This window comes from Festucalex cinctus, chromosome 9 (assembly GCF_051991245.1).
Source record: "Festucalex cinctus isolate MCC-2025b chromosome 9, RoL_Fcin_1.0, whole genome shotgun sequence".
Taxonomy (NCBI): domain Eukaryota; kingdom Metazoa; phylum Chordata; class Actinopteri; order Syngnathiformes; family Syngnathidae; genus Festucalex; species Festucalex cinctus.
The window spans coordinates 25,517,753-25,545,493 of NC_135419.1; the positions used below are offsets into that span (position 1 = coordinate 25,517,753).

The 27,741-nt window shown below is 43.3% G+C and overlaps 1 protein-coding gene across 5 annotated transcripts in view; it reads right to left on the reverse strand.

The window, feature by feature from the left end:
- Window positions 1-27,741, reverse strand: part of slc7a11 (solute carrier family 7 member 11) — a 345,019-nt gene that overhangs the window by 311,669 nt on the left and 5,609 nt on the right. For all 5 annotated transcript variants that reach the window (XR_013285012.1, XM_077532376.1, XM_077532377.1 and 2 more), the window contains exon 3: window positions 4,432-4,547. Coding sequence is in view for 4 of the 5 variants with exons in the window: in XM_077532376.1 (XP_077388502.1) it covers window positions 4,432-4,547 (116 nt within the window). In the remaining variant the exon portion in view is untranslated. The remainder of the gene's footprint in view (window positions 1-4,431; window positions 4,548-27,741) is intronic.

Below are 27,741 nucleotides of genomic sequence, written 5' to 3' on the forward strand. Positions count from 1 at the left end.
TCTAGACTAATGACTAATGTTTAAACTACTTTGAACAATACTTTTATTGCTCAGTTGATAGACCCCTGTTGTTTCGATTAAGTACTGCCTCAAATGTTCTCTAATTTCGATAATGTAAATGTATAGCATCGTATGCCAAGAAACATTTCTTGGGAGGAGTAATACGGCGGCCTCTCGGGCCCTGTTTACACGTAAGCAAAGCCGGCTTCAAACAAATCTTGTACAGAGAGAACCATCTCAAGACATGCAAGTGTCTAAAAGAAGATGCCCAGGACATTTAACGGCTGTAATATAGATGCCAAGTACGGAGTGTCGCTGTAGCGCTGCCACAGGGAGTTAACGGAAAGAGTAGAAGAAGAATCAACGAAGAAGACGAACCACTGATCCGAATAGCCAGGTTTGAAGCCACGAGGCCACCTTATTACTCCTCCCAAGAAACGTTTTTCTTGTGCCATAAATTGTACCGCCCGTCGGGGTCCTGATTAAAAAAAAAAAAAAAAAAGTTTTTTTTAAATTTTTTTTTATCGCACTCGCACCGAAAGGGGCCGTGAAAAGGGAAAGAAATGGCTGCAAGCAGGGAGGGAGGTTATAACTTCACGTTCAAAGCCCAGATTCCGTCTGATGCTGATGGGTTCCTAACGCTCACTTTAGTTGCCGGTAAGTAATTGTGACTATATATTTGTTCCCAAGCACGATCGACAGCCACCTTGACTTGTTCCTCGTCTTGAAATGGGCGATCCTGGATCGCTAAACGTGAAGGCTAATGAAAAAGCCGCCCAGCGTTACGAACAGAGGATCAAAAGGCATATCAGAATTGTGTTATGGATTTCTATAAATGAGAAGGGGGGAGGGGAGTGCCTAGTTTTATACTTGAGTGTCCACATGTTCGTCTTCTCCGAATAAATAATACATTCTGCATCTATTTAGATACCTGCCAATCTCATTTGTGTATACACAGTATCTATATTTGTAAGTTCCATCCTCACAGCTCCATTAAAGGTGCTACAATGCTAGTGTGCTACGTAGAATGACTGCATGTTTCTCCAAGACTGGATATGAAAAGAAGAATTTTGTCAGCTCTGATATTCATTTGTTAAAACTAGACCAGATGCCATTGAAATTCTCACACACAGGACAAGTCTCACTGTACTAAAGTCACTGCATTTCCCATAATAAAGCAAGAATAAGCTGTGGTGCTTGTTGACATAATTCCCCCATGGAACTATTAATTGTTGACTGCATGTTGATTGTTTTGAGGGGTTGGTTTGGAGTGACGTACTTCCACAAACTTAAACGTAATGCGATAGTCTGCTGTGTCCAAATTCACAAGGCTGGGTCCTCCGAAGGGCGAATTTGTCGGCTGCATGACGTCACTCCAGCACGCACCGATGTACACTTCAATGAAGAATAATTACCCAGTTTTGCACAGGGCTTTGTATTAAATAAGAGTAATTTGTCCCCAAAGCAGATGTGTGACCAGGAAACAGGTGAGTCGGACCAAATTTTGTCATAATCCCATATCTCATATGGGCTTTCAATAGTTTCAACTTGTTGCCAATACATCTCCGTAAACCTTCTCCACCCTTCGGCCATTAATGTGCTTAAATAGAGGCGATTCGCCCGCTAACTTTCTTCGTGTATGGTGTTTCTGTACAGTCCGCCATGTTTTCTGCCACACAGCTATCGGCGCATGCGCTAAAAAAATGTCAACAAAGGATCCTCCGAAACATTTACAGTAGAAATAACAGGGGTCAAGCAACTGATCGATAAAAGAAAAGGGGTCTTCAAAGCATCAGTCTGCTTGCAAGATGGGAGGACTAAGATGGCTGCCCAGTTACGTCAACGGCTAGTAGGGGCGTGTATGGGCTATCGGCTATCCAGTAATATATACAGATCAGTGAGACGAACAAGTGACAATGCCAGGTGATTCAAGTAATACAACATCACGCAAAACATTTTGCTGTAAAAGCATAAACAAGCTAAGAAGGTTGCACAAAACGAGGAAGACACGACTATCGTGTTGTTTGCAGACTGGCAGTTTGTGGGCAGTCACGGCTCAGTTGCCTCCGAAATATACGTCATCACATTGACTCAGGCAAGAAGACGTCATCGTTATAGGGGGACTGTTGTTTAGACAGCTCAGCGGCCCTATGGAGAGCGAACTCGACAACACGGTTGCACTTCATAATCAGACCAACGTGATCCCTTTGCTGCTGCCATCTCTTTGCCAGGAACACTCTGGTTGTTGTATGGTCAACAGTTCTGGTCGCTCGCTATATATGTCGCACGTACGTACGCGACGTCATGGTTACGTTTCGGCGTGGCGACTACTCACCGCGGCTGTGCGCATGTGCGGCCAACCGTACCGTTCTCTGACCCACCTCTCCCAATCGTGCCAAACTGGGGATCCGAACCATACTCAGGCACGGACAAGAATCCGGACTTTAGCAGCAAGCGTGCTTGGGTACGGTAGAATGGCCCGAGTGTGAGCACGCTCTAAGATAAAAGACAAGAACACCCCAAATCAAACAAAAACCCAAACACCGGCACATCACTAACCTGGAGGATTTCCACATCCACTGCCTAGAGAAGATCCTTGGCCTGTCCTGGGATGATCAAGTCCACCACACAGACATCCTCAAGTACACCAACTCTATCTGCATGGAAGCAGCCGTGGCTAAGAAACATCTTTGGTGGATTGGACACACCATCCACATGCCTGACCACCGCCTGCCTCACCAAGTACTCTATAGCCAGCTGAGATGCGCAAAATGCTCTGCTGGGAGGCAAAAACGGAGCTTTAAGGACTTACACCAGGGACCTCCTAAAGGGAGCCAACATGAACACCATACAGCTTGAAACTCTGGCACTGGACAGATCAGCCTGGCAGATCCCTTGTGCCACTGCAGTTTCACAAATACACCAAACCAACCAAGACTGACAATCCGACAGCCGTACTCAACGACACGTCCTGTCCATGCCCATCAAGTCATGGTTGTCTGCTCACCTTTTTTCCTATGTTTCATTAAATTTCCACGTATTGCGCTTGATTCCTGTTTCACTACCTCACTTCACTGCATTTGGGTCCACCATCCCCCAACCACTCACGTCCACCATGATAGAATGCACCCACCAAGTAAGCACCCAGCGGGAGGCACATGGCCTGTCCCTACTCTTTGGAAGCAGCACGCTTTAGTCCCTGTCCCGACTCTTAGGAAGCCTCAAGTCCCTGTCCCGGGTCCACGGAAGTTTCATGTCTCCGTCCTGGCTCTACATCAGCTTCATGTCCCGTGGCTCCATGGCAGCTTCATGTTCCTGTCCCAGCTCCATGGCAGCATCATGTCTCCGTCTCGGCTCCACCGAAGCAGCCGGCCCCGTCCCGGTTCCACAAAAGCCACTCCCCGGTCCTTGTCAGCCTAAAGTTTGAGCAACCATTCCCACTGCAGCCCCTGGCCACCTCACCTGTGCCGCTGCAGCCCCTGGTCTCTTCGCTTCTGCTGCGCCAAATCTCAATTATTTCCTTGCAGACATTAATACTAACTGATCCCATCTCCTGTCCCCTTTGGAAACATTCGGCAAACATCGGCACATACCCGGAAGTGCCTGGTCATCTTTGTGTTTGTGAAGTCACGTGATCACACGAGCCCTTTTCCTTGGAGGACTGGATTCTTGACCAGTGTTGGAAGACAATCTTTATGTTTGAGGAGTAGTGATGAGATTATCTGAGCACCCCACACACAATACGACCAAAACGCCCATTTTTTATCTTTATGTGTGGGGTCTGACAAAGATAAAACATATTTGAATATTTGAAAAATCCTTATGTGTGTACCAGGCTTAAGGAACACTTACAATTTCGCTCGACTAGACAAAGAGCCCCGCGACCCTTGTGAGGAATAAGCAGTAAAGAACATGGATGGATGGATGGATGGATGGATGGATGGCTAGACAAAGAGCTTCCCCACCCAAGAGACCAAGTTGGTTTGTGTGAGTGGGTGACAAAGTACCAAAAAAAAAATAATTTCATGAGTTTAGTCAACAAATATTTTTCAACCAAAACCCCAGCTCATCCATAATTCAATGACTTCTCAATCATATTTCTCAGCCAATCATAAATCAACTATTTGTCAACATTGGTTCATCAAGGTGTCATCAGTATTTGCAACCTTGATTCAACGTTTATTGTTGGAAATTTCAATGTCAACCATACTGATGATTTGGGTGGAAAATCAATGTTTATTCAATGTCGTCTTGCTAATGGGACCATTCAGGAAAGCACAATTGAAGTTCTACTATCAAAGCAAATGTGCACTTATTGCATTATTATTTTTATGACTCCCACAGTACATTTTGACATACCGTTTTTAGACATATCTAGTGCTGTTACGTTAACAAAAATAAAATGGATAATAGATAAAAGATAATACATACTGATGCCAAAGGCTGTAGATAGTTTGACAGCAATAGGTGGAATATCACAGGGCATAAACAAAGGTTCCAGAATGTGCTGCCCAAAAGCCAGACCGATGACTGCCATCCCAGCAGGCCTGTAGAGCACAGACACTAAGTTATAGACATTAGTGCTGGAACGTTTTTTGAAAACTGATCGGTTAAATACTTTCGGTCGGTCCGTCTGTATTCCATTCGCTCTCTTCACACAACAATTTTTTTGCCCCCCCACCCCCCCCCCCCCCTCAATAGCCCCCCAACCCCCCACCCCCCCCCCCCCCACCCATGAGCGCAAACCCAATATGGTGGCGTCCATGGTTACGATGGCTCCCAAGGTTACGGCGCACGTCATGTCATATGCATCATATCCTTCCAGCAACGCTACAGCCAATCAAGAACTCAGAATTGGTCATTCGGTAGTCTTACCGATTCAACGTCTTATCATCATTGCTCTCTTTTTTGTGTGTGTGTGTGTATGTGTGCGTGCGTGCGTGCGTGCGTGTGCATGCAAATACGTATAAATTTATACTCATTAATTCACATAAAACCTTATAAAAATCCCATTACGCTTCACCTTAACCAGGTACTTCAGAGTCTCGCCAGAGTCGTGAGGTTCAAATGGTCAGGAGACCAGAGAAAAGGTCAGAAAAGATAAAAAGAAAAGAAAGATAAATCAAAGTGAAATCCAGCACCGACCAAACATTTCCTGCCTTCCCCATGGTTACAAAATCAAAGTCTTACGCCAACCCCAGAAGCCTCTAAATTCTAACAAATTAACGAGATCTCAAGAGACCAGAGGAAAAACTAAAGAGAGGAAGGATCGATGAGGCAGAGTGAGATCCATAGAAACCAGTACATCCAGTCCATCAAAGTGAAATCCAGCACCAACCAAACACCTCCTGCGTGGTTACCAGTGTTGCCGGTAACGCGTTACTCCAAAAAATTTGCTTTCCAAAGTGTAAGGGAAATCGGTCCAATTAATTATTAAATCAATAATTGTTAATTATTAAATTAATAATCAATTGGCTCATTAATTGAAGGAGACTCAAACTTAATATTTAAATTAAGTTTAGCTTGCCTGCGGAGCACCACATCTCTTTTTGATAATTTTATCAGGATAACAGATGAGAACCTCATTGAATCAGTCATTAAAATGAAGGTTGTGCCCTTACTACAATTTTGTGAGTTCTTTGTTCAGCTTAGAGGTCACTATAAATTGATGAAACACACACACAGTAAACCAGGGGTTGAGTTTTGTGCACGTTTATTCTCTAACCTAGGTGGGATAATCTACTTAGAATTTAAAGAAGCAAAACTAACTACTATGATAGGAAATGAAACGAGAACTAAAATAATAAAAATAATCAAAGGGGAAGAAAAGAAGAAAAGAGAAACGGTCTTAACCAAGGTGATGGATTTCTTGAATCAACCAACATGGGACCCACAATCAACCTAGTTTGCACCAATTTGTACTAGGGCGAAGGCCTTCAAAGTTGCACTTACAGATGGGGTTGATCTGAGAAGCAGGACCCTGGATGGAGACTCGCCAAGCCCGTTTGAAGATAGAATGGAGAAGGTTCAGTTCAGGAGAGGGAGAGACAGGTCGTCCGGCTGGCCAACTGAGCGTCACGGGGTCAACCTGCTGGCTGGGGAGAGGCCCTCTTGGTGGAGGCCTCAGGGTGCTTGGGAAAAGCACCATCCGTTGAGCCTTTGCAGGGACTAAAAGCAGCCCCTTGAATCAGTTGGTGCTGGTGTCTGTGGTTCTCACTTTGCTTTATCTATCCTTCCCTCCTTCCTCTCTTTAGTTTTTCCTCTGGTCACTTGAGATCTTAATTTATTAGAAGTATGAGGTTTCTGGGGTTGGCATAAGACTCTGGTTTTGTAACCACGCAGGAGGGGTCTTGTTGGTGCTGGACTTCACCTTGATGGATTGGATGTACTGGCTTCTATGGATCTCACTCTGCCTTATCGATCCTTCCCTCCTTCCTCTCTTTAGTTTTTCCTCTGGGCTCTTGAGATCTCGCTAAATTTGCTGGAATTTAGAGGCTTCCGGGGTTGGCGTAAGACTTTGATTTTGTAATCATGGGGAAGGCAGGAAGTGTTTGGTCGGTGCTGGATTTCACTTTGATTTACCTTTCTTTTCTCTTTATTTCTTTTTTTTTCTGACCTTTTCTCTGGTCTCCTGACCATTTAAACCTCACGACTCTGGCAAGATTCTGAAGTACCTGGTTAAGGCGAAGGGTAATGGGATATTTATAAGGTTTTAGGTGAATGAATGAGTATAAATTTATACGTATTTGCACGCACGCACACGCACGCACGCGCACGCACGCAAACGCACACACGCAAACGCACGCACGCACGCACGCACGCAAACGCACGCACACATACACACACACACAAAAAAAAAAAAAAAAAAAAGAGCAATGATGACAAGACGTTGAATCGGTAAGACTACCGAATGAACAATTCTGAGCTCTAGAAAGAAAAAAAAAAAAAAAAAAAAAAAGAATGGAGAAGGTTCAGTTCAGGAGAGGGAGAGACAGGTCGTCCGGCTGGCCAACTGAGCGTCACGGGGTCAACCTGCTGGCTGGGGAGAGGCCCTCTTGGTGGAGGCCTCAGGGTGCTTGGGAAAAGCACCATCCGTTGAGCCTTTGCAGGGACTAAAAGCAGCGTGTTTCACTGCGCCTGTCGCTACACGCGATGGCTTCTGTGCATTGCCGTGTGCTGGAGGTTAAGCTAGCTGGGCTAGCCCTTTGTCTGGCAGCCGCGCCGATGGAGACCAGGAAAGAGCCAAGAGGAGCCAAGGAGCAGTGAAGAGAGCGGGAGCCAAAGAGCAGCGAAGAAGAGAGCGAGCAGCACGCAGGGAGCGTTCTTTTAAATTGGGAGGGCGGCGGCCTCCACACCAGGGGTCTGGTGAGACCACAGTGGAAAGTTACCAGCTGGGGGAGGGTTTTTGGTAGACTAATCAGATTGAATCTGGATCCCATGTTTGCTGAAATTCTAACGTCAGAATTCAATCAATGCAACACGTACACTTGAATACCTCAAATGAAATGTTACCAAACTGTCTCGTGGTTAGTTTGGTTCAGCTTAGCGTGATGCTAGGCAGATTGAGGACTAGCGTAGTCCTTTTGGTTGTTTTGTCGGGAGACGGTAGATTGGTAATTTGTTTGCTACGCGTTGTTAGGCAAAAGGAATCTCGGTCGTGACTCGCGTGTTTCGCCATTTTCAAGTTAACGGTGTTTGGACTAACAGCGTTAACAATTAAGGTTCTTATTTTAAATAAGAAGCTAAGAAAAGCAGTAGCTAAAGGCACATTTCTTACCAATTGCTTTAGTCGTTTGGGGAGTCTGCTGAAGTTCATTTGAGTCACTGTACACTTTCTAGGATGTTTGTTTATGCACATGGTGTCATAAGTATGAGTGCGGGTGTGCGAATGGGTGAAGCGCAACTTGAATTGGCTATTCAATGGCGTTGCGGCAGATTAGATTTTGCGCTAGCCATTTTAAATATGTCATTAGCGCAGTCATACACAACAGCAGCAAAAATGTGTTGGCCATTAGGCGCCAGGGTGTCTGAAACCACTGTTTGGAAAGGGACCGTTTGGATCCTGCATCAGTTGGAAAGGCAAATGCACCCCTAGGTGTCTGATGTGTGGGAGCCGAAAGCTCCAAAAATTTGATATTTTAAAGTCGCCATACATGATAACAGAAAAATGGCTCCATAGCGCCACCTACATAGGTTAAACGGATCCCTGTCCCGCTACGATTGTCCTATGGCGACGAAAATTGTGTGGCACCCGTAGCACATCCAGATGAACAAAAACCTCTTTGATGTGTGTACCCTAAAATAGACAGAAAGTGAGGTATGATCATCTGAATGTCCAATTTTGGCCCAGTTTTGCACATTTACAGGGGTCATACTTTTGCCCGCTTCTCCTACACGGTTAACCCGATTGACTTCAAACTTGGGATGGACCATCTCAACACCTGGGACAACATCATTGTAAAAAATCTAAAGTTTTTGATATACTATATGACGGCGGTGACGCATCAAATTTAGAGTTTAAAAATTCTTACTTCACGAAGCATTGCCGGTTGTACGTTTAATCTAGAGCTACGAAAATTGGTACACATATGTAACAGGCTATGACCTACAAAAAACTCTTTTTGAACCATATGCTAAACCTCACAGGAAGTCCGCCATTTTGATTTATTTTGGAACGTGTTGCCATTTTTTTGGCCATTTCATTGGGGTCTTATTTTAACGAACTCCTCCTACAGTGTTTATCCGATCATCTTCCAACTTGGTGTGATTCATCTTAAGATGTTGAAGATGAAAAGTTATTGAAAGCTTTGTATTTCGTCGCACGCTGTTGTCATGGCATGCACTGTTTGCAAAGGAAAAAAAATATCCTTAAAGAAGCATTCCCATTTGTACGAAGCAGCGAGAGCTACGAAAATTTGTAGACATATGTAACAGCCCAAGATGTACAAAAAAGTCTCTTGGTGCCCTGTGCTAAACCCAACAGGAAGTCCCCCAGGGGCCGGGCATCACATTTTGAGCTAAAAAAAACTCCTCTTTAACAAAGCATACCCGGCTGTACGTTTCACCTAGAGTTACCAAAATTTGTAGAGGTATATAACAGCCCTCGAGGTACAAAAAACTCTTTTTGAACCATATGCTAAACCTAACAGGACGTCCGCCATTTTGATTTACTTTGGAATGTGTTGCCATTTTTTGGGCCATTTTGTAGGGGTCTTATTTTAACGAACTCCTCCTACAGAGTTTATCCGATCATCTTCAAACTTGGTGTGACTCATCTTAAGATGTTGAGGATGAAAAGTTATTGAAAGCTCTTTATTTCGTCGCACGCTGTTGTCGTGGCATGCACTTTTTGCAAAGGAAACAAATCCTTCTTAATGAAGCATTCCCAGTTGTACGAAGTAGCTAGAGCTACAAAAATTTGTAGACATATGTAACAGCCCACAATGTACAAAAAAGTCTCTTGGTGCCATGTGCTAAACCCAACAGGAAGTCCCCCAGGGGCCGGGCATCACATTTTGAGCTAGAAAACTCCTCTTTAACGAAGCATTCCCGGTTGTACGTTTCACCTAGCGCGATGATAATTTGCAGGCTTACATAAGAGCCCACGGTGTACAAAAAAGTCTCTTGGAACCATGTGCTAAACCAAACAGGAAGTCCGCCATTTTGATTTACGATGGGATTTGTTGCCATTTTTTGTGGCCTTTTTCAGGGGTCATATTTTAACGAACTCCTCGTACAAAGTTCATCCGACCGTCTTCAAACTTGGTGTGTTTGATCTTAAGATGTTTAAGATGCAAAGTTATCAAAAGTTTTTTATTTTGTCGCACGCTGCTGCTATAGCGATGCATTGTTTGCCAAGTAAAGTGCTGCTTTGTTTTTTTATCTATTCATGTGTGAAAACTCATGAAACTTTGCAAACACATCAGACTTGTCATGAACATGAATTTTTAGAGATTTATTGTGCAATTTGCAATAAATAGCGCCCTCTAGACATTTTTATGAAGTATTTCCGATTGTATGATTCTGCTAGATTTGTGAAAATTAGGACAGACCCCTATCAGCCTAATACCTACAAAAAAGTATTATGTAGCCATCAGTGTTGCCGGTAACGCGTTACTTAGTAACGCGTTACTCAAAAAAGTTGCTTTCTAAAGTAACTAATAGTCTAGCGCGTTACTTTATTCTACAAAGTAGTCTGATTAAAGTTACTGTCCAGAGAATCAATGCGTTACTCCACATTTTCATGAAGAAGGCAAACTATCTCACTGTTGTAACAGTCACAAACAACTACTGCTAATTACGAAGATGAGGCAGAAGTCATTGATCACCACACTGAATTCAGCCATGGTCTGGTCATGAATGGTTTGCACATTCAAAACAAAAGTGATGATACTTTTACTACTAGTTTTATTAACCAACAGGCACACAACACAACAAAAAAAGTGTGCATTATGGACCATAAAAGTGGTAAAAAAAAATTTTTATTTCCATCCTCAACTGGTCCGTGAAGCATTATGGGATGAGGTCGTCTCCGCCCTCTCGCCAGGGGGAGTGACGTCAGACAAGTTACGTTTTCAGTAGGGGTGGAACAAAAAAACGATTCGACCGAACCATCGTTCGTCAAGGGGAGCAAAACGACCGTATCGGTTGCGAGTGAGGCTTTATGGTTTTCATAACAATAGCAAGAGTTCTGCGCCGTGCTCTACTTGTTTTGTTTACATTTCAGTAGCATCACCATTCAAGCTACTTCCGTGTTTCCGTGCTCGCGACACGGCGCGCGCGCGCGCAACGAGTGACAACATACAAATGGAGACAGTTAGCAGAAGCCGGTGCCGTACATCTCGGTATTTCCCATGGCTATCGAGTCCTCTCGGTGCACTTGTATGTCCCGGGCCGGCATTGGTACTGCGCGCGAGCCAAAAAGAATAACTCCCGTGACGATCCAATGCATGGATTCAAACGACACAGGTATGTCCCACAGCCAACACACCAGCTAAGCTAAAAGCACACTGCAAGTATCTCATTTCTCAGTTTGTGGCTCCCTGTCAATGTCTACAACTAGCATGAGCAGCAGAGTAACTTTTAATCTAACTTAGTTACTTTTAAAATCAAGTAATCAGTAACGCAATTTAGTTACTTTTAAAACCAAGTAATCAGTAAAGTAACTAAGTTACTTTTTCAAGGTAACTGTGGCAACACTGGTAGCCATTTGCCAAACCAAAGAGGAAGTCCGCTATTTAGATTTTATTTTGGGAATTATACATCATTTTTGGCCTCTTTCATTAAACTTTGCACAGACAAGGCATGGAAAAAACTAACATTTTAAATGGTCCTTGTTCCATGTAACAGTACCCCAACGTGCCAGTACCCTGACGTGCAAGTAACCCAACGTTGTGCTCAATAGCGCCCTCTATGCATTTTTATGGAGCATTTCCAATTGTATGATTCAAGCGATACACAACTAAAGATGACTTGACCTAGATTTGTGAAAACTCGGAGGCATACCTATTAGCTTAAGACCTACAAAAAGTATTCTGTAGCCGTATGCTAAACCTAAAAGGAAGTCCGCCATTTTGAATTTATTTTGGGAATTGCACACCATATTTTGCGTTTTGATGAAACTTTGCACACACTAGGCTTGTCAAAAACATTTTAGATGGTCCTTGTCCTATTTGACAGTACCCCAACGTGCCAGTACCCCGACGTGCAAGTACCCCAACGTGGCCCAGGTTGCGAGGGCCCTTTATAGCTGCTCGCAGCTCTAGTTATTCTTCTTCTTATTATTCTCCGCAAACGATCACATTTTTGAGACACTAAACGTGACCGAAAACTCACCAAACTTTACACGCACATCAGGCCTGGCGAAAAATTTGATATTTTAAAGTCACCATACATGATAACAGAAAAATGGCTCCTTAGCGCCCCCTACATAGGTTAAACGGATCCCTGTCCCGCTACGATTGTCCGACAGCTATGAAAATTGTGTGGCACCTGTAGCACATCCCAATGAACAAAAACCTCTTTGAAGTGTGTACCCTAAAATAGACAGAAAGTGAGGTATGAGTATTTAAATGTCCAATTTTTGCACATTTACAGGGGTCATACTTTTGCCCGCTTCTCCTACACGGTTAACCCGATTGACTTCAAACTTGGGATGTACCATCTCAACACCTGGGACAACATCATTGCGAAAAATGAAAAGTTTTTGATATACTATATGACGGCGGCGGCGCATCAAATTTAGAGTTTAAAAATTCGTACTTCACGAAGCATTGCCGGTTGTACGTTTAATCTAGAGCTACGAAAATTGGTACACATATGTAACAGGCTATGACCTACAAAAAACTCTTGTTGAACCATATGCTAAACCTAACAGGAAGTCCACCATTTTGATTTATTTTGGAACGTGTTGCCATTTTTTTGGCCATTTCATTGGGGTCTTATTTTAACGAACTCCTCCTACAGTGTTTATCCGATCATCTTCAAACTTGGTGTGATTCATATTAAGATGTTGTAAGGGAAATCGGTCCAATTAATTATTAAATCAATAATTGTTAATTATTAAATTGATAATCAATTGGCTCATTAATTGAAGGAGACTCAAACTTAATATTTAAATTAAGTTGAGCTTGCCTGCGGAGCACCACATCTCTTTTTGATAATTTTATCAGGATAACAGATGAGAACCTCGTTGAATCAGTCATTAAAATGAAGGTTGTGCCCTTACTACAATTTTGTGAGTTCTTTGTTCAGCTTAGAGGTCACTATAAATTGATGAAACACACACACAGTAAACCAGGGGTTGAGTTTTGTGCACGTTTATTCTCTAACCTAGGTGGGATAATCTACTTAGAATTTAAAGAAGCAAAACTAACTACTATGATAGGAAATGAAACGAGAACTAAAATAATAAAAATAATCAAAGGAGAAGAAAAGAAGAAAAGAGAAACGGTCTTAACCAAGGTGATGGATTTCTTAAATCAACCCAACATGGGACCCACAATCAACCTAGTTTGCACCAATTTGTAATCTGGCGAAGGCCTGCTGTTGGATTGTTGTCAGGTGTTCTTAATTGACGTAATCTACTACTGGGTGTGGGCGGGGTTACACACCGGTGTTCATTCAAATAAATGGCTGTGCACTCAGTCACTAAGTGAGTTGCATGCAGGCCGAACGCAAACTGCTGCTGTCTTGTGTTTTCCTCCGTCTGCCGACATTTCCAAGTCCTGAGGCATGGCTGCGCCAACAGGTTATGGGCCCAGTAGTAGATACGGGAAAGATTTTGGAAGCCGATGGAATCGTTTATGTTTTGACGGAGATGAAAAGAATTATGAACTGTGGGAAACAAAGTTCCTGGCACATTTGCGTCTGCTCGATCTCAAGAACACGATCTTGAGTGAACCTTCCGATGCAGACATGGATGATGCAGATGAAGACACCAGTAAAAATGAAGAGGCGTACGCAGTTCTAATTCAGCTGTTGGACGACAAAAGTTTGTCACTTGTGATGAGGGACGCCGCGGATGATGGCAGGAAAGCGCTGCAGATTCTGCGCGACCATTACGCAGGTAAAGGAAAGCCGCGCGTAATTAGTTTGTACACTGAACTGACATCTCTTCAAAAAGGTGTGAACGAAAGTGTCACGGACTACATTATTCGCACAGAGACTGCCATTACAGCGTTGCGTAACGCAGGAGAGACACTGAGTGACAGCTTGCTGACCGCAATGGTTTTAAAGGGCCTGCCTGACACGTTTAAACCGTTCTCTGTTCATGTTACGCAGAGTGACGAAAAGATAACCTTCGCCGAATTTAAAACAAAATTGAGAAGCTCTGAAAGCACGGAGAAGTTTGGAGCTTCGAGCTCAGGCGAGGATAGCGTGATGAAGGTTAAAGGAAGAGACAATTGGGCAGCAAAGATCACCTGCTTTAAATGTGGACAAAAAGGCCACAAAGCCGCGGAGTGCGCATCGACTGGAGAGCGTAGAGAGAAAAGACAATGGTGCAGTCTCTGCAAGAATGCTACGCATAAGGACGCACAATGTCGGCGGAGAAAGCGGGATGAAGCGAAGCAAGCGGTGGACGAAGAGGACCACACGTTCGCATTTAAGGTGCACGAGCCTGTCAGCACAGTGAATGCGAAGGGTCTCATGGTCGACTCAGGAGCGACGAAGCACATCATCACCGACATCGAAAAATTTGAGGAGTTTGATCCGAGCTTCAAACCTCAGCGCCACATTCTTGAGTTGGCTGACGGAGCGCGGGGTTACACACCGGTGTTCATTCAAATAAATGGCTGTGCACTCAGTCACTAAGTGAATTGCATGCAGGCCGAACGCAAACTGCTGCTGTCTTGTGTTTTCCTCCGTCTGCCGGCATTTCCAAGTCCTGAGGCATGGCTGCGCCAACACCTGCAGTTGCACTTACAGATGGGGTTGGTCTGAGAAGCAGGACCCTGGATGGAGACTTGCCAAGCCCGTTTGAAGATAGAATGGAGAAGGTTCAGTTCAGGAGAGGGAGAGACAGGTCGTCCGGCTGGCCAACCGAGCGTCACGGGGTCAACCTGCTGGCTGGGAAGAGGCCCTCTTGGTTGAGGCCTCGGTGCTTGGGAAAAGCACCATCCGTTGAGCCTTTGCAGGGACTAAAAGCAGCGTGTTTCGCTGTGCCTGTCGCTACACGCGATGGCTTCTGTGCGTTGCCGTGTGCTGGAGGTTAAGCTAGCTGGGCTAGCCCTTTGTCTGGCAACCACGCCGATGGAGACCCGGAAAGAGAAGCAGCGAAAAGAGCGGAGCCAAAGAGCAGCGAAAAGAGAGAGAGCAGCACGCAGGGAGCGTGCTTTTAAATTGGGAGGGTGGCGGCCTCCACACCAGGGGTCTGGTGAGACCAAAGTGGAAAGTTACCAGCTGGGGGAGGGTTTTGGTAGACTAATCAGATTGAATCTGGATCCCATGTGTGTTGAGATTCTAAGGTCAGAATTCAACCAATGCAACACGTACAATTGAATACCTCAAATGAAATGTTACCTAGCTTACATTGTTAAAACGTGCATACGCATGAAAGTTTAGTGGAGAATCTGCCACTGCAATGGAACATTTTCATGACATTTCATGGAGTCAACATTTCACAAATGGCAAACATAACATTTCATAATTCATTGTTCTGTTGCAAAATAAGAAAGTCAAGTTTCTAAGAAGGCTTTTACTGTTCTGACGTGTGTGTGTGTGTGTGTGTGTGTGCGTGTGCGCGTGTCAGTCAGAACATGTGTGGCTCTTTGTGGTGGATGTTCTTGTCCTCCCCACCCCCCACGGTGGCATGTCCAGGCGACAAGAGTGGAATTCCTTTGGAACTGAGGTTGCAAAAAGTTACAACCGGCCGATAATCGTTACAATGTTGAAGATGAAAAGTTATTGAAAGCTTTGTATTTCGTCGCACGCTGTTGTCATGGCATGCACTGTTGGCAAAGGAAAAAAAAAATATCCTTAAAGAAGCATTCCCATTTGTACGAAGCAGCTAGAGCTACGAAAATTTGTAGACATATGTAACAGCCCAAGATGTACAAAAAAGTCTCTTGGTGCCCTGTGCTAACCCAACAGGAAGTCCCCCAGGGGCCGGGCATCACATTTTGAGCTAAAAAACTCCTCTTTAACGAAGCATTCCCGGTTGTACGTTTCACCTAGCGCTATGATAATTTGCAGGCATACATAAGAGCCCACGATGTACAAAAAAGTCTCTTGGAACCATGTGCTAAACCAAACAGGAAGTCCGCCATTTTGATTTATTATGGAATTTGTAGCCTTTTTTTGTGGCCTTTTTTAGGGGTCATATTTTAACTCCTCCTACAAAATTCATCCTACCGTCTTCTAACTTGGTGTGTTTCATCTTAAGATGTTTAAGATGCAAAGTTATCGAAAGTTTTTTTATTTTGTAGCACGCCGTTGCCATAGCGATGCATTGTTTGCCAAGTAAAATGCTGCTTTTTTTTGTCTAAACATGTGAGAAAACTCATGAAACTTTGCACACACATCAAACAGGAAGTCTGCCATTTTGATTTACTTTGGGATTTGTAGCCATTTTTGGGGCCATATTTTGTTATTATTCTTTTCCGCAAACAATCACATTTTTGAGACACTAAACGTGAACGAAAACTCACCAAACTTTACACGCAGATCGGGCCTGGCGAAAAATTTGATATTTTAAAGTCGCCATACATGATAACAGAAAAATGGCTCTGTAGCGCCACCTACATAGCTTAAACGGATCCCTGTCCCGCTACGATTGTCCTACGGCTATGAAAATTGTGTGGCACCTGTAGCATATCCAGATGAACAAAAACCTCTTTGATCTGTGTACCCTAAAATAGACAGAAAGTGAGATATGAGTATTTAAATGTCCAATTTTGGCCAATTTTGGCACATTTACAGGGGTCATACTTTTGCCCGCTTCTCCTACACGGTTAATCCGATTGACTTCAAACTTGGGATGTACCATCTCAAGACCTGGGACAACACCATGGTAAAAAAATCTAAAGTTTTTGACATACTATATGACGGTGGCGGGGCATCAAATTTACAGTTTCAAAATTCTTACTTAACGAAGCATTGCCGGTGGTACGTTTAACCTAGAGCTATGAAAATTGGTACACATATGTAACAGACTATGATCTACAAAAAAGTCTGTTGGTGCCATATGCTAAACCTAACAGGAAGTCCGCCAGAGGCGAGGCATCAAATTTTGTGTTTCAAAATTCTAACTTAATGAAGCATTCCCGGCTGTACATTTCACCTAGAGTTACCAAAATTTGAAGACATATGTAACAGCCCTCAAGGTACAAAAAACTCTTTTTGAACCATATGCTAACCCGAACAGGAAGTCCGCCATTTTGATTTACTTTGGAACGTGTTGCCATTTTTTGGGCTATTTCATAGTGGTCTTATTTTAACGAACTCCTCCTACAGAGTTTATCCGATCATCTCCAAACTTGGTGTGATTTATCTTAAGATGTTGAAGATGAAAAGTTATTGAAAGCTTTTTATTTCGTCGCACGCTGTTGTCGTGGCATGCACTTTTTGCAAAGGAAAAAAATCCTTCTTAATGAAGCATTCCCAGTTGTACGAAGCAGCTAGAGCTACGAAAATTTGGAGACAAATGTAACAGCCCGCGATGTACAAAAAAGTCTCTTGGTGCCATGTGCTAAACCCAACAGGAAGTCCCGTAGGGGCCGGGCATCACATTTTGAGCTAAAAAAACTCCTCTTTAACGAAGCATTCCCGGTTGTACGTTTCACCTAGCGCTATGATAATTTGGAGGCATACATAAGAGCCCACGATGTACAAAAAAGTCTCTTAGAACCATATGCTAAACCAAACAGGAAGTCCGGCATTTTGATTTACGCATTTTTTAGGGGTCACATTTTAACGAACTCCTACGAAATTTATCCGACTGTCTTCCAACTTGGTGTGTTTCATCTTAAGATGTTTAAGATGCAAAGTTATCGAAAGTTTTTTTTATTTTGTCGCAAGCCGTTGCCATAGCGATGCATTATTTGCGAAGTAAAATGCTGCTTTTTTTTTTTTTTGTCTAAACGAGCGAAAACTCATGAAACGTTACACACACATCAGACTTGTCATAAACATGAATATACCGGAGGCCGGTCCTATTGTGGTGCCAGATGGGTGGGGTGGGGGTGGGGGGTGCTGGGGGACGGGCGTGCCACCTACACCCGCCGGGTTGGGTGAGGCCCCGCTGGTCGCTCCTCTTACTCACTTCACTAGTTTTGCACTATACACTTTGTAAATATACACATAGGGCACACAACACATTTCTTGGTGGGGTGGGGAAGGGTGGAAACACCGTCTTCACCCTTCAACTCCCCTCCAATTTTAATGCACTTCATGTCCAAGGGGAGGGGTGAGTTGGGGCGGGGAGCCATCAGAGGGGATGGACTGCAGTGCCTGGCAGCGCTGTGGTCCCCCCCATCTGTGTCCCTGCCCCACCACTTTGTCCCTCCTTTTTTGGGGGGGGGGGGATGCGGGTGTGTCGGTGTAGGGGAAATTTTTTCCCTCTGCTCCGACTCACCTGCTCCCAATTTTAATGCACCACACGCACACACTTGTATATACACTGGGTGGGGCCACATTCACGGTGTAAGGGTAGAGTTCGCCAGTCGGCGAGCTGGCGGACTCAGTAACAGGGTTAGGTGTCACTAGTACGCTGGCGTGACGACCGGGGCCTCTCCCCACCGGGCTCGGTGTTCTGGTGCTCCGCCTTTTCCCCTGGTGCTTCCTCCTCTGCTTCCCCCCTCCCGCCGCTGTGCTACTCTCGCACGGCTGGAGGTGGGGTGGGCACGTTTTCCCTCTCTGCGCTGCTGCCCGGTGCCGGTTTCCGGGGGTGGGGGGGGCTTGCGGGGGGCCGGGTTCGTGGGGGGGTTGGCGGTCGTTGGGGGGGGGGGGGGGCGGCTTGTTTGGGGGGGTGGAGGTATGGGTGGGTGGGGGGTTGGGTGTTGGGGGTCGGGGTGTGTTCGGGGGTTTGGGGGCCGGGGGTGGTGGGGCCTGGGTCGTGGTGGGTGGCGGGTTTGGGTGGGGTGCGGGGGGGGGGTCGTGGGGGGATGGGGGCTGGGGACCGGTGGGGCGCTGTGGGGGCCCGCTGGGCCTCGTTCTGCGGCCTTGGGCTCGGGGGTGTGGGCCGGGGCTGGGGCGGGGGTGTTCCGGGCGTCTGGGTCGGCTCGCCGACCAGTGTCCGCTCGGGTGGCTTGGGGGTGGCCTTGGTGCTGCCGCGGCCTGGGGATTTCGGGGGGGGGGGGCGGTGCTCGCTTTGCTGGACCGCGGTTGACGGCTTTCTTTCTTTGGTGGTGGTCCTTATGCATGCCAGATCCGTCGCACCAGCATCTACTGAAACTCAACAGAAGTAGCCTCTCCCTCCCACAGCCCCTTGAATCAGTGGGTGCTGGTGTCTGTGGATCTCACTTTGCTTTATCTATCCTTCCCTCCTTCCTCCTTTTAGTTTTTCCTCTGGTCACTTGAGATCTCAATTTATTGGAAGTTTGAGGTTTCTGGGGTTGGCATAAGACTCTGGTTTTGTAACCACGCAGGCGGGGTTTTGTTGGTGCTGGATTTCACTTTGATGGATTGGATGTACTGGCTTCTATGGATCTCACTCTGCCTTATCGATCCTTCCCTCCTTCCTCTCTTTAGTTTTTCCTCTGGTCTCTTGAGATCTCGCTAAATTTGCTGGAATTTAGAGGCTTCCGGGGTTGGCGTAAGACTTTGATTTTGTAATCATGGGGAAGGCAGGAAGTGTTTGGTCGGTGCTGGATTTCACTTTGATTTATCTTTCTTTTCTCTTTATTTTTTTTCTGACCTTTTCTCTGGTCTCCTGACCATTTAAACTTCACGACTCTGGCAAGATTCTGAAGTACCTGGTTAAGGCGAAGGGGAATGGGATATTTATAAGGCTTTAGGTGAATTAATGAGTATAAATTTATACGTATTTGCACGCACGCGCACGCACGCACGCACGCACGCAAACGCACGCACACACACAAAAAAAAAAAAAAAAAAAAAAAAAAACATGAATATTTTAGAGATTTCTTGTGCAATTTGCAATAAATGGCTCAATAGCGCCCTATAGACATTTTTATGAAGCTTTTGGAAATGTATGATTCAGCTAGATTTGTAAAAATTGGGATACCTATCAGCCTAAGACTGACAAAAAAGTTTCTAAAGCCATATGCTAAACCAAACAGGAAGTCTGCCATTTTGATTTACTTTGCTATTTGTAGCCATTTTTTGGGGCCTTTTATAGGCCTCATATTTCCTACAAAACTTATCAGATTGTCTTCATTCTTTGGCGTGTTTCATCTGAAGATATTTAAGATGAAAAGTTATTGAAATTGTTTGTCACGCCTTTGCTCTAGCGATGCATTGTTTGCAAAGAAAAATGTTTTTTTTTTTTAAAGTCTAAACATGAGCGAAAACTCAAAACTTTGCACACAGATCAGACCTCTCAAGAACATGAATATTTTAGAGATTTGTTGTGCAATTTGTAATAAATGGCTCAATAGCGCCCTCTAGACATTTTTTATGAAGTATTTCCGATTATATGATTCAGCTAGATGTGTGAATATTTGGAGGCACACCTATCAGTCTAATACCTACAAAAATTATTCTATAGCCATGTGCCAAACCATTTAGATTTTATTTTGTTAATTGTGCATCATTTTTGGCCTTTCCGTGAAACTTTGCAAGCACAAAGCATGGCAAAAACATTTACAATTTAGACGGTTTCCTATGAAACAGTACCCCAACATGCCAGTACCCGACGTGCAAGTACCTCAACGTGGCCCAGGTTGCGAGGGCCCTTTATAGCTGCTCGCAGCTCTAGTTATTCTTCTTCTTTTTATTTGTTATTATTCTTTTCCGCAAACAATCACATTTTTGAGACACTAAACGTGAACGAAAACTCACCAAACTTTACACGCAGATCGGGCCTGGCGAAAAATTTGATATTTTAAAGTCGCCATACATGATAACAGAAAAATGGCTCTGTAGCGCCACCTACATAGCTTAAACGGATCCCTGTCCCACTACGATTGTCCTACGGCTATGAAAATTGTGTGGCACCTGTAGGATATCCAGATGAACAAAAACCTCTTTTGGTCTGTGTACCCTAAAATAGACAGGAAGTGAGATATGAGTATTTAAATGTCCAATTTTGGCCAATTTTTGCACATTTACAGGGGTCATACTTTTGCCCGCTTCTCCTACACGGTCAATCCGATTGACTTCAAACTTCGGATGTACCATCTCAAGACCTGGGACAACACCATGGTAAAAAATCTAAAGTTTTTGACATACGATATGACAGCGGTGGGGCATCAAATTTAGAGTTTCAAAACTCTTACTAAACGTAGCATTGCCGGTTGTACGTTTAACCTTGAGCTACGAAAATTGGTACACATATGTAACAGACTATGATCTACAAAAAAGTCTGTTGGTGCCATTTGCTAAACCCAACAGGAAGTCCGCCAGAGGCGGGGCATCAAATTTTGAGTTTGAAAATTCTTACTTAACGAAGCATTCCCGGTTGTACGTTTTACCTCGAGTTACCAAAATTTGAAGACATATGTAACAGCCCTCAAGGTACAAAAAACTCTTTTTGAACCATATGCTAAACCTAACTGGAAGTCCGCCATTTTGATTTACTTTGGAACGTGTTGCCATTTTTTTGGCCATTTCATAGGGGTCCTATTTTAACGAACTCCTCCTACAGAGTTTATCCGATCATCTTCAAACTTGGTGTGATTCATCTTAAGATGTTGAAGATAAAAAGTTATTGAAAGCTTTTTATTTCGCCGCACGCTGTTGTCGTGGCATGCACTTGTTTGCAAAGGAAAAAAATTCTTCTTAATGAAGAATTCTCAGTTGTACGAAGCAGCTAGAGCTACGAAAATTTGTAGACATATGTAACAGCCCACGATGTACAAAAAAGTCTCTTGCTGCTTTGTGCTAAACCCAACAGGAAGTCCCGCAGGGGCCGGGCATCACATTTTGAGCTAAAAAAAACTCCTCTTTAACGAAGCATTCCCGGTTGTACGTTTCACCTAGCGCTATGATAATTTGGAGGCATACATAAGAGCCCACGATGTACAAAAAAGTCTCTTAGAACCATATGCTAAACCAAACAGGAAGTCCGGCATTTTGATTTACGCCTTTTTTAGGGGTCACATTTTAACGAACTCCTACGAAATTTATCCTACTGTCTTCCAACTTGGTGTGTTTCATCTTAAGATGTTTAAGATGCAAAGTTATCGAAAGTTTTTTTTATTTTGTCGCAAGCCGTTGCCATAGCGATGCATTATTTGCCAAGTAAAATGCTGCTTTTTTTTTTTTTGTCTAATCGAGCGAAAACTCATGAAACTTTACACACACATCAGACTTGTCATAAACATGAATATTTTAGAGATTTCTTGTGCAATTTGCAATAAATGGCTCAATAGCGCCCTATAGACATTTTTATGAAGCTTTTGGAAATGTATGATTCAGCTAGATTTGTAAAAATTGGGATACCTATCAGCCTAAGACTGACAAAAAAGTTTCTAAAGCCATATGCTAAACCAAACAGGAAGTCTGCCATTTTGATTTACTTTGCTATTTGTAGCCATTTTTGGGGGCCTTTTATAGGCCTCATATTTCCTACAAAACTTATCAGATTGTCTTCATTCTTTGGCGTGTTTCATCTGAAGATATTTAAGATGAAAAGTTATTGAAATTGTTTGTCACGCCTTTGCTCTAGCGATGCATTGTTTGCAAAGAAAAATGCTTTTTTTTTTTGAAAGTCTAAACATGAGCGAAAACTCAAAACTTTGCACACAGATCAGACCTCTCAAGAACATGAATATTTTAGAGATTTGTTGTGCAATTTGTAATAAATGGCTCAATAGCGCCCTCTAGACATTTTTATGAAGTATTTCCGATTATATGATTCAGCTAGATGTGTGAATATTTGGAGGCACACCTATCAGTCTAATACCTACAAAAATTATTCTATAGCCATGTGCCAAACCATTTTGATTTTATTTTGTTAATTGTGCATCATTTTTGGCCTTTCCATGAAACTTTGCAAGCACAAAGCATGGCAAAAACATTTACAATTTAGACGGTTTCCTATGAAACAGTACCCCAACATGTCAGTACCCCGACGTGCAAGTACCCCAACGTGGCCCAGGTTGCGAGGGCCCTTTATAGCTGCTCGCAGCTCTTGTGTTATGTTTGTTTTTTTTGTCTTTCTGTAAAGCGCTTTGTGACAGTTCTGGCTGTTTGAAAGTGCTATATAAATAAACTTGAGTTGAGTTGAGTTGAGTTGAGTTGAGTTGAGTTGAGTTGGAATAGCGGAACAAACAATAGAGGAATTAAGGGGATTTTCATTTTCAACCTGGATAGATTATTATTTTTTGTTTTATAAAAAGTATTTACGTTACAAGAAGTCAAGAGAGACTGCCTATTTTGTTTTTCATAAAAAAAAACCTTTATTTTCATGTTAAAAATGCACTTTCAATAAAGTATTTGGAACTCAGTTTCTACAGCATTATTTTTATGTTGAGATGGTGTTATCGGCAGCTGCTGAAAGTAACTAAAAAAGTAACTTTTAATCTAACTTAGTTACTTTTAAAATCAAGTAATCAGTAACGCAATTTAGTTACTTTTAAAACCAAGTAATCTGTAAAGTAACTAAGTTACTTTTTCAAGGTAACTGTGGCAACACTGGTGGTTACAAAACCAGTCCTATGCCAACCCCAGAAACCTCAAACTTCCAATAATTTGAGGAGATCTCAAGTGACCAAAGGAAAAACTAAAGAGAGGAAGGAGGGAAGGATAGATAAAGCAAAGTGAGATCCACAGACACCAGCACCCACTGATTCAACGAGCTGTGGGAGGGAGAGGCGAATTCTGTTTGCGTTTCAGTAGATGCTGGTGTGATGGATCTGGCATGTATAAGGACCGCCACCAAAGAAAGAAGCCGTCAACCGCGGCCCAGCAAAGCGAGCACCGCCCCCCCGGAATCCCCCAGGCCGTGGCAGCACCAAGGCCACCCCCACGTCACCCGAGCGGACACCGGTCGGCGAGCCGACCCAGACGCCCGGAACACCACCGCCCCCGCCCCGGCCCACACCCCCGAGCCCAGGGCCGCAGAACGAGGCCCGGCGGGCCCCCACAGCGCCCCACCGGTCCCCAGCCCCAAAGACAAATGTCGGAGTCAGAGAGTCCCATTTTTTTCATCATATATTGTGTAATATATGTTCTATGAAGTATCTTATATTGGATAAGTTGAAAATGTGTATGTTTTGTCATTTTAAATACATTTTCACAGATTTGGGTCCAAAAGTCTGGTTCCGGAAGTCTTTTTCCCATTTTAAAGTCGGTAAATACATTTTGTCTGTGTATAAGCTTAATAATATCTTTAGCTAAGACAGGCAGGTTGAAGCGTATCCTGAAGTGTTGGGATTTGTTTCTTGACCATATTTTTAACTTGCAGATAATGTAAGAAATTTCCGTTTTTTATTTCATATTTTTGGACCAAGTTTGTATACGATATAAACTTATTATCTGAGAAAAGATGATGAAGGTGTGTAATTCCTTTCTGCTCCCATAAGCTTAAATGGAACAACTGATTATTGAGTTGAAAGTCGGGGTTATGCCAAATGGGAGAAAGCCCACAGGGCACCAATTGGGAGTTCGTCATTTCTAATGCCTTCCACCAGGCAGTCAGGGTGGCGGCTGTCATTGGATTTTTAAAACAATAATGTCGTTTTATAGATTTTGTAATAACGAGTAAATCTAAGAGTCTAAGGTTATTACAATCCTTCTGCTCCAATTCCAACCAACAGTTAGTATCTCTGTTGGGTTGTGTCCATAGCACAAGATATTGTAGTTGATCATACTGCAGTAGGCTGGGTAGTACAGCCTCAGAGTGTTGTTCTCATGTTTCATAAGGACGAACATGCTAGTACGCTACTAGCGTTAGCATCTAAGCCATCACTTTTGAATCTTTATTAATTAAGATGGTACATGAAACGGACGGTGGAATTACAACGGGCTGGAAATCGCTATGTTCATGACTGAGTTGTGTGTTTTGTTTCAAATGGGAGCTTGGTCTAACCAACTCTGTTTAGTCACAAATGCACTTACGCCAAATTCACACTGACTGCGGAAAGGACGCAATGCGTTTTCCGTACGGCTTCTGCACGGCCTGCAATTCACACTGCGGTCGTTGCGTATCTGGAAATCTGCACCTGCCATACCGCAAGATCACGGGAGTTCACGCTGGAGAGTTGAGTTCACACGATAATAACCATGTATATAGAGTCCTATTTTTTAAACAATAGCCACGCTTGGCTGTTGTCACATCGATATGCTTTTTAGGACATTATTTCTGGGACTTCTACGATGGCTCTTCTGCCATGGGTTAGTACATTTTGTGTTTAGCGTTACTTTGTCATGTTTAATTTATTCTGAGCTGATTTTTTTGTCTTAAATGTCCGACTCGTGTCATGCTATGTAGTTAGTTAGCTCCCCCCCCCCCAAAAAAAAGATAAATAAATAAATAAAAATCGGTTTTATTTTGAAATATACCAGATTTACCTTGATGTGAGATGCTCCACTTCCTTCCTCGTGTAATTTCTTCAGCTTCATGAAATTCCGCATGCGGTGTCCGGAAAAAATAGAACGCTTGCGGAAACCTTCTGCATCGCCGCATCCGTTCCGCACCGCATTGCAGCTGGTGTGAATTGACACGTTGACTTGAATGTGTTCTATCCCTGCGGCGTCCGTACGGCCGCCGTACGGAAAACACACCGCCTCCGTTCCGCAGCCAGTGTAAATTGAGCGTTAGTGTGAAAATCTGGTATTGTATAGTTGAATACAAAGCTGATGTATTTACAGGTAACCATGACTTCGACAGTCGTACTCGTATGAATGGCAACAGACGGATACACACAGGTTGGTTTCAACTTCTGCCATCCAACTGAAGTGCAGTTATTTGATATGCCTGCCACTATATGCCACTGGCATAAATACAATAATAATAATAATAATTTGCTGTGAACAATATACACTTTTAAGTCCAAGACATAATTGATTTTTCTAAAAGCCAAAACCACTGCATACCAAACTGAACCAAAAAACCTCAGCACAAAACTCAAAATGAACCGAACCGTGGATTTTGTGAACCTTTCCACCCCAAATAGACATACAAATACTTCTCCATGTACATGCCGTAGATTTTCTACAAACATTCTATGTTCAATAATCCATGTGAAAATTCATGTAAAAAAAAAAAGAAAGAAGAAAGAATAGGAAAGATATGAATGTTATGTGAATATGACTATATCAGGATTTTAGAAATATAGCCGCAATTTTCACGTGTTTATTAATATTGTGAATGCATTTATCATGAATTCTGGGTGTGAATTGTCGAATATGCGTTTGTGGCTCGGTGGCCACACTCATTTATTTTTGAGACAAACATTCCACTGTTTCAAGATATTCACACACATCCTCAGACATTCATGTGTCTGAGGTCCGTTCCTCACCCGTCCATGAGGAGGCAGTGTTGCTGTCTCCATTGAACTGGAACGAGCCTTCTCCCGTTTCTAATTTATAATTTGAAATTGAAAAACAGGAAACGAGCCTTTGTCTGATCTTGTATTATGAACAGTGCTGTAAAACGAGGAACATTTTTTAACTAATTAATCGCACAATTTTACATAATTAATCGCGATTAATCACATTTTTCTACTTCGGCTTCTACTTTTTTTTTTTTCAAAGCTTGTAACTGATGTTTATTTCAGTAAAATCTTGGAATTCATATAAAATCCTCAAATACATAATATAATTCGAATCAATTATCTTTCTTTGATCTTTGGATAGAATACGTCTCTTGTGAAATACAGCTGTTAACAAAACAATCAAAATGAACTTAAATGAACAATTCTCCGAACTTCTCGCTTACAGATTTAGTTCTGCCCACGAGCACCACACTCCAGCAGCATTGGTTTATGAGGCCCTGTACCAGTAAGCTAAGTGTCCCTGAAGTTTCCCAAAAAAGTGCCTCTTGCAACAATATAACTGTCCACAACTGTGCAATTGTTAATGTGATTTTCAACAAACCATGAAAACTAAGAGAACCGGACATTACTAGAATAGTGTCCAATATTACTGTGCATTTGCATCTGCAACATCCTAGTGATGGGCATTACAGTTCTTTTCGGTGAACTGAATCAGTTCATTTAAAAGAACCGTTCAAAAGATTCGTTCACCGAATTATCAACACTCCAATGTTCACTTAATGAATCGGACGCGAACGGGAAATGGAGGTACAGTGATACCTCGGCTCACGAACGCTTCAGCTCACGAACTTTTCGCCTCACGAACATTAAATTCGCGAAAATTTAGTCTCGGCTGACGAACTACTTTTCGGCGGACGAACCAAACCACGCGGTCGAACAGCACCACGGTGGCGGCCACAAGAAGCTGACGCACACTCACGGCGTCCCAGTTCGTCACCCCCTTTCTTTTAGTGCGCGACGCGGTTTGTGTTTGATAGACATTTTGAGTGTACTTTTGCTATTATGGGACCGAAAAAGACCTCACCACAGGCTAGTGTTAAGCCTAATGCTTACCAGCGAGGGACGGCGATTCGGCGGCGCGTTTGCATTGTAGTCAATGGAGTTCGCGCCACTAAAAAAAGCGAAAGTGCCATCACGTACCTCAAAAAAGGAGAAAATCGTGCCACGGCTGTTTAGTCCCAGGAAAGAGGTGAAAGTAGTTGACGGTGCTCACTTGTTGACTCGCTAAAGTGCTCCACTTCCTTGTCACCAAGGGACACACCTCCTCCGCTCCGGTGAGCACGAAAGTGCGAATGAGCGACAACCGTTCCATAAACACAATGAAGTAAGTCTACCATTGCTACTATCCTTAAGAACTACCATCACAAAGTAAAATAAAACGACTTTATTATACAGTACAATTTATTTCTTTAATTACAATACAATAAAAAAAATAAATAAATAAATAACAAAAATAAGGTATATTTTTGTGTAGTTTTAAGGCTTATTTAGTAGAAAATTATGTTTTATAGGGACCTGGGAACGGATTATTCTCATTTTAATGGTTTCTTATGGGAAATAAATGTTCGGAAGAAGAACTTTTCGGTTTACACACACTCTCTGGGAACCAATTAAGTTCGTA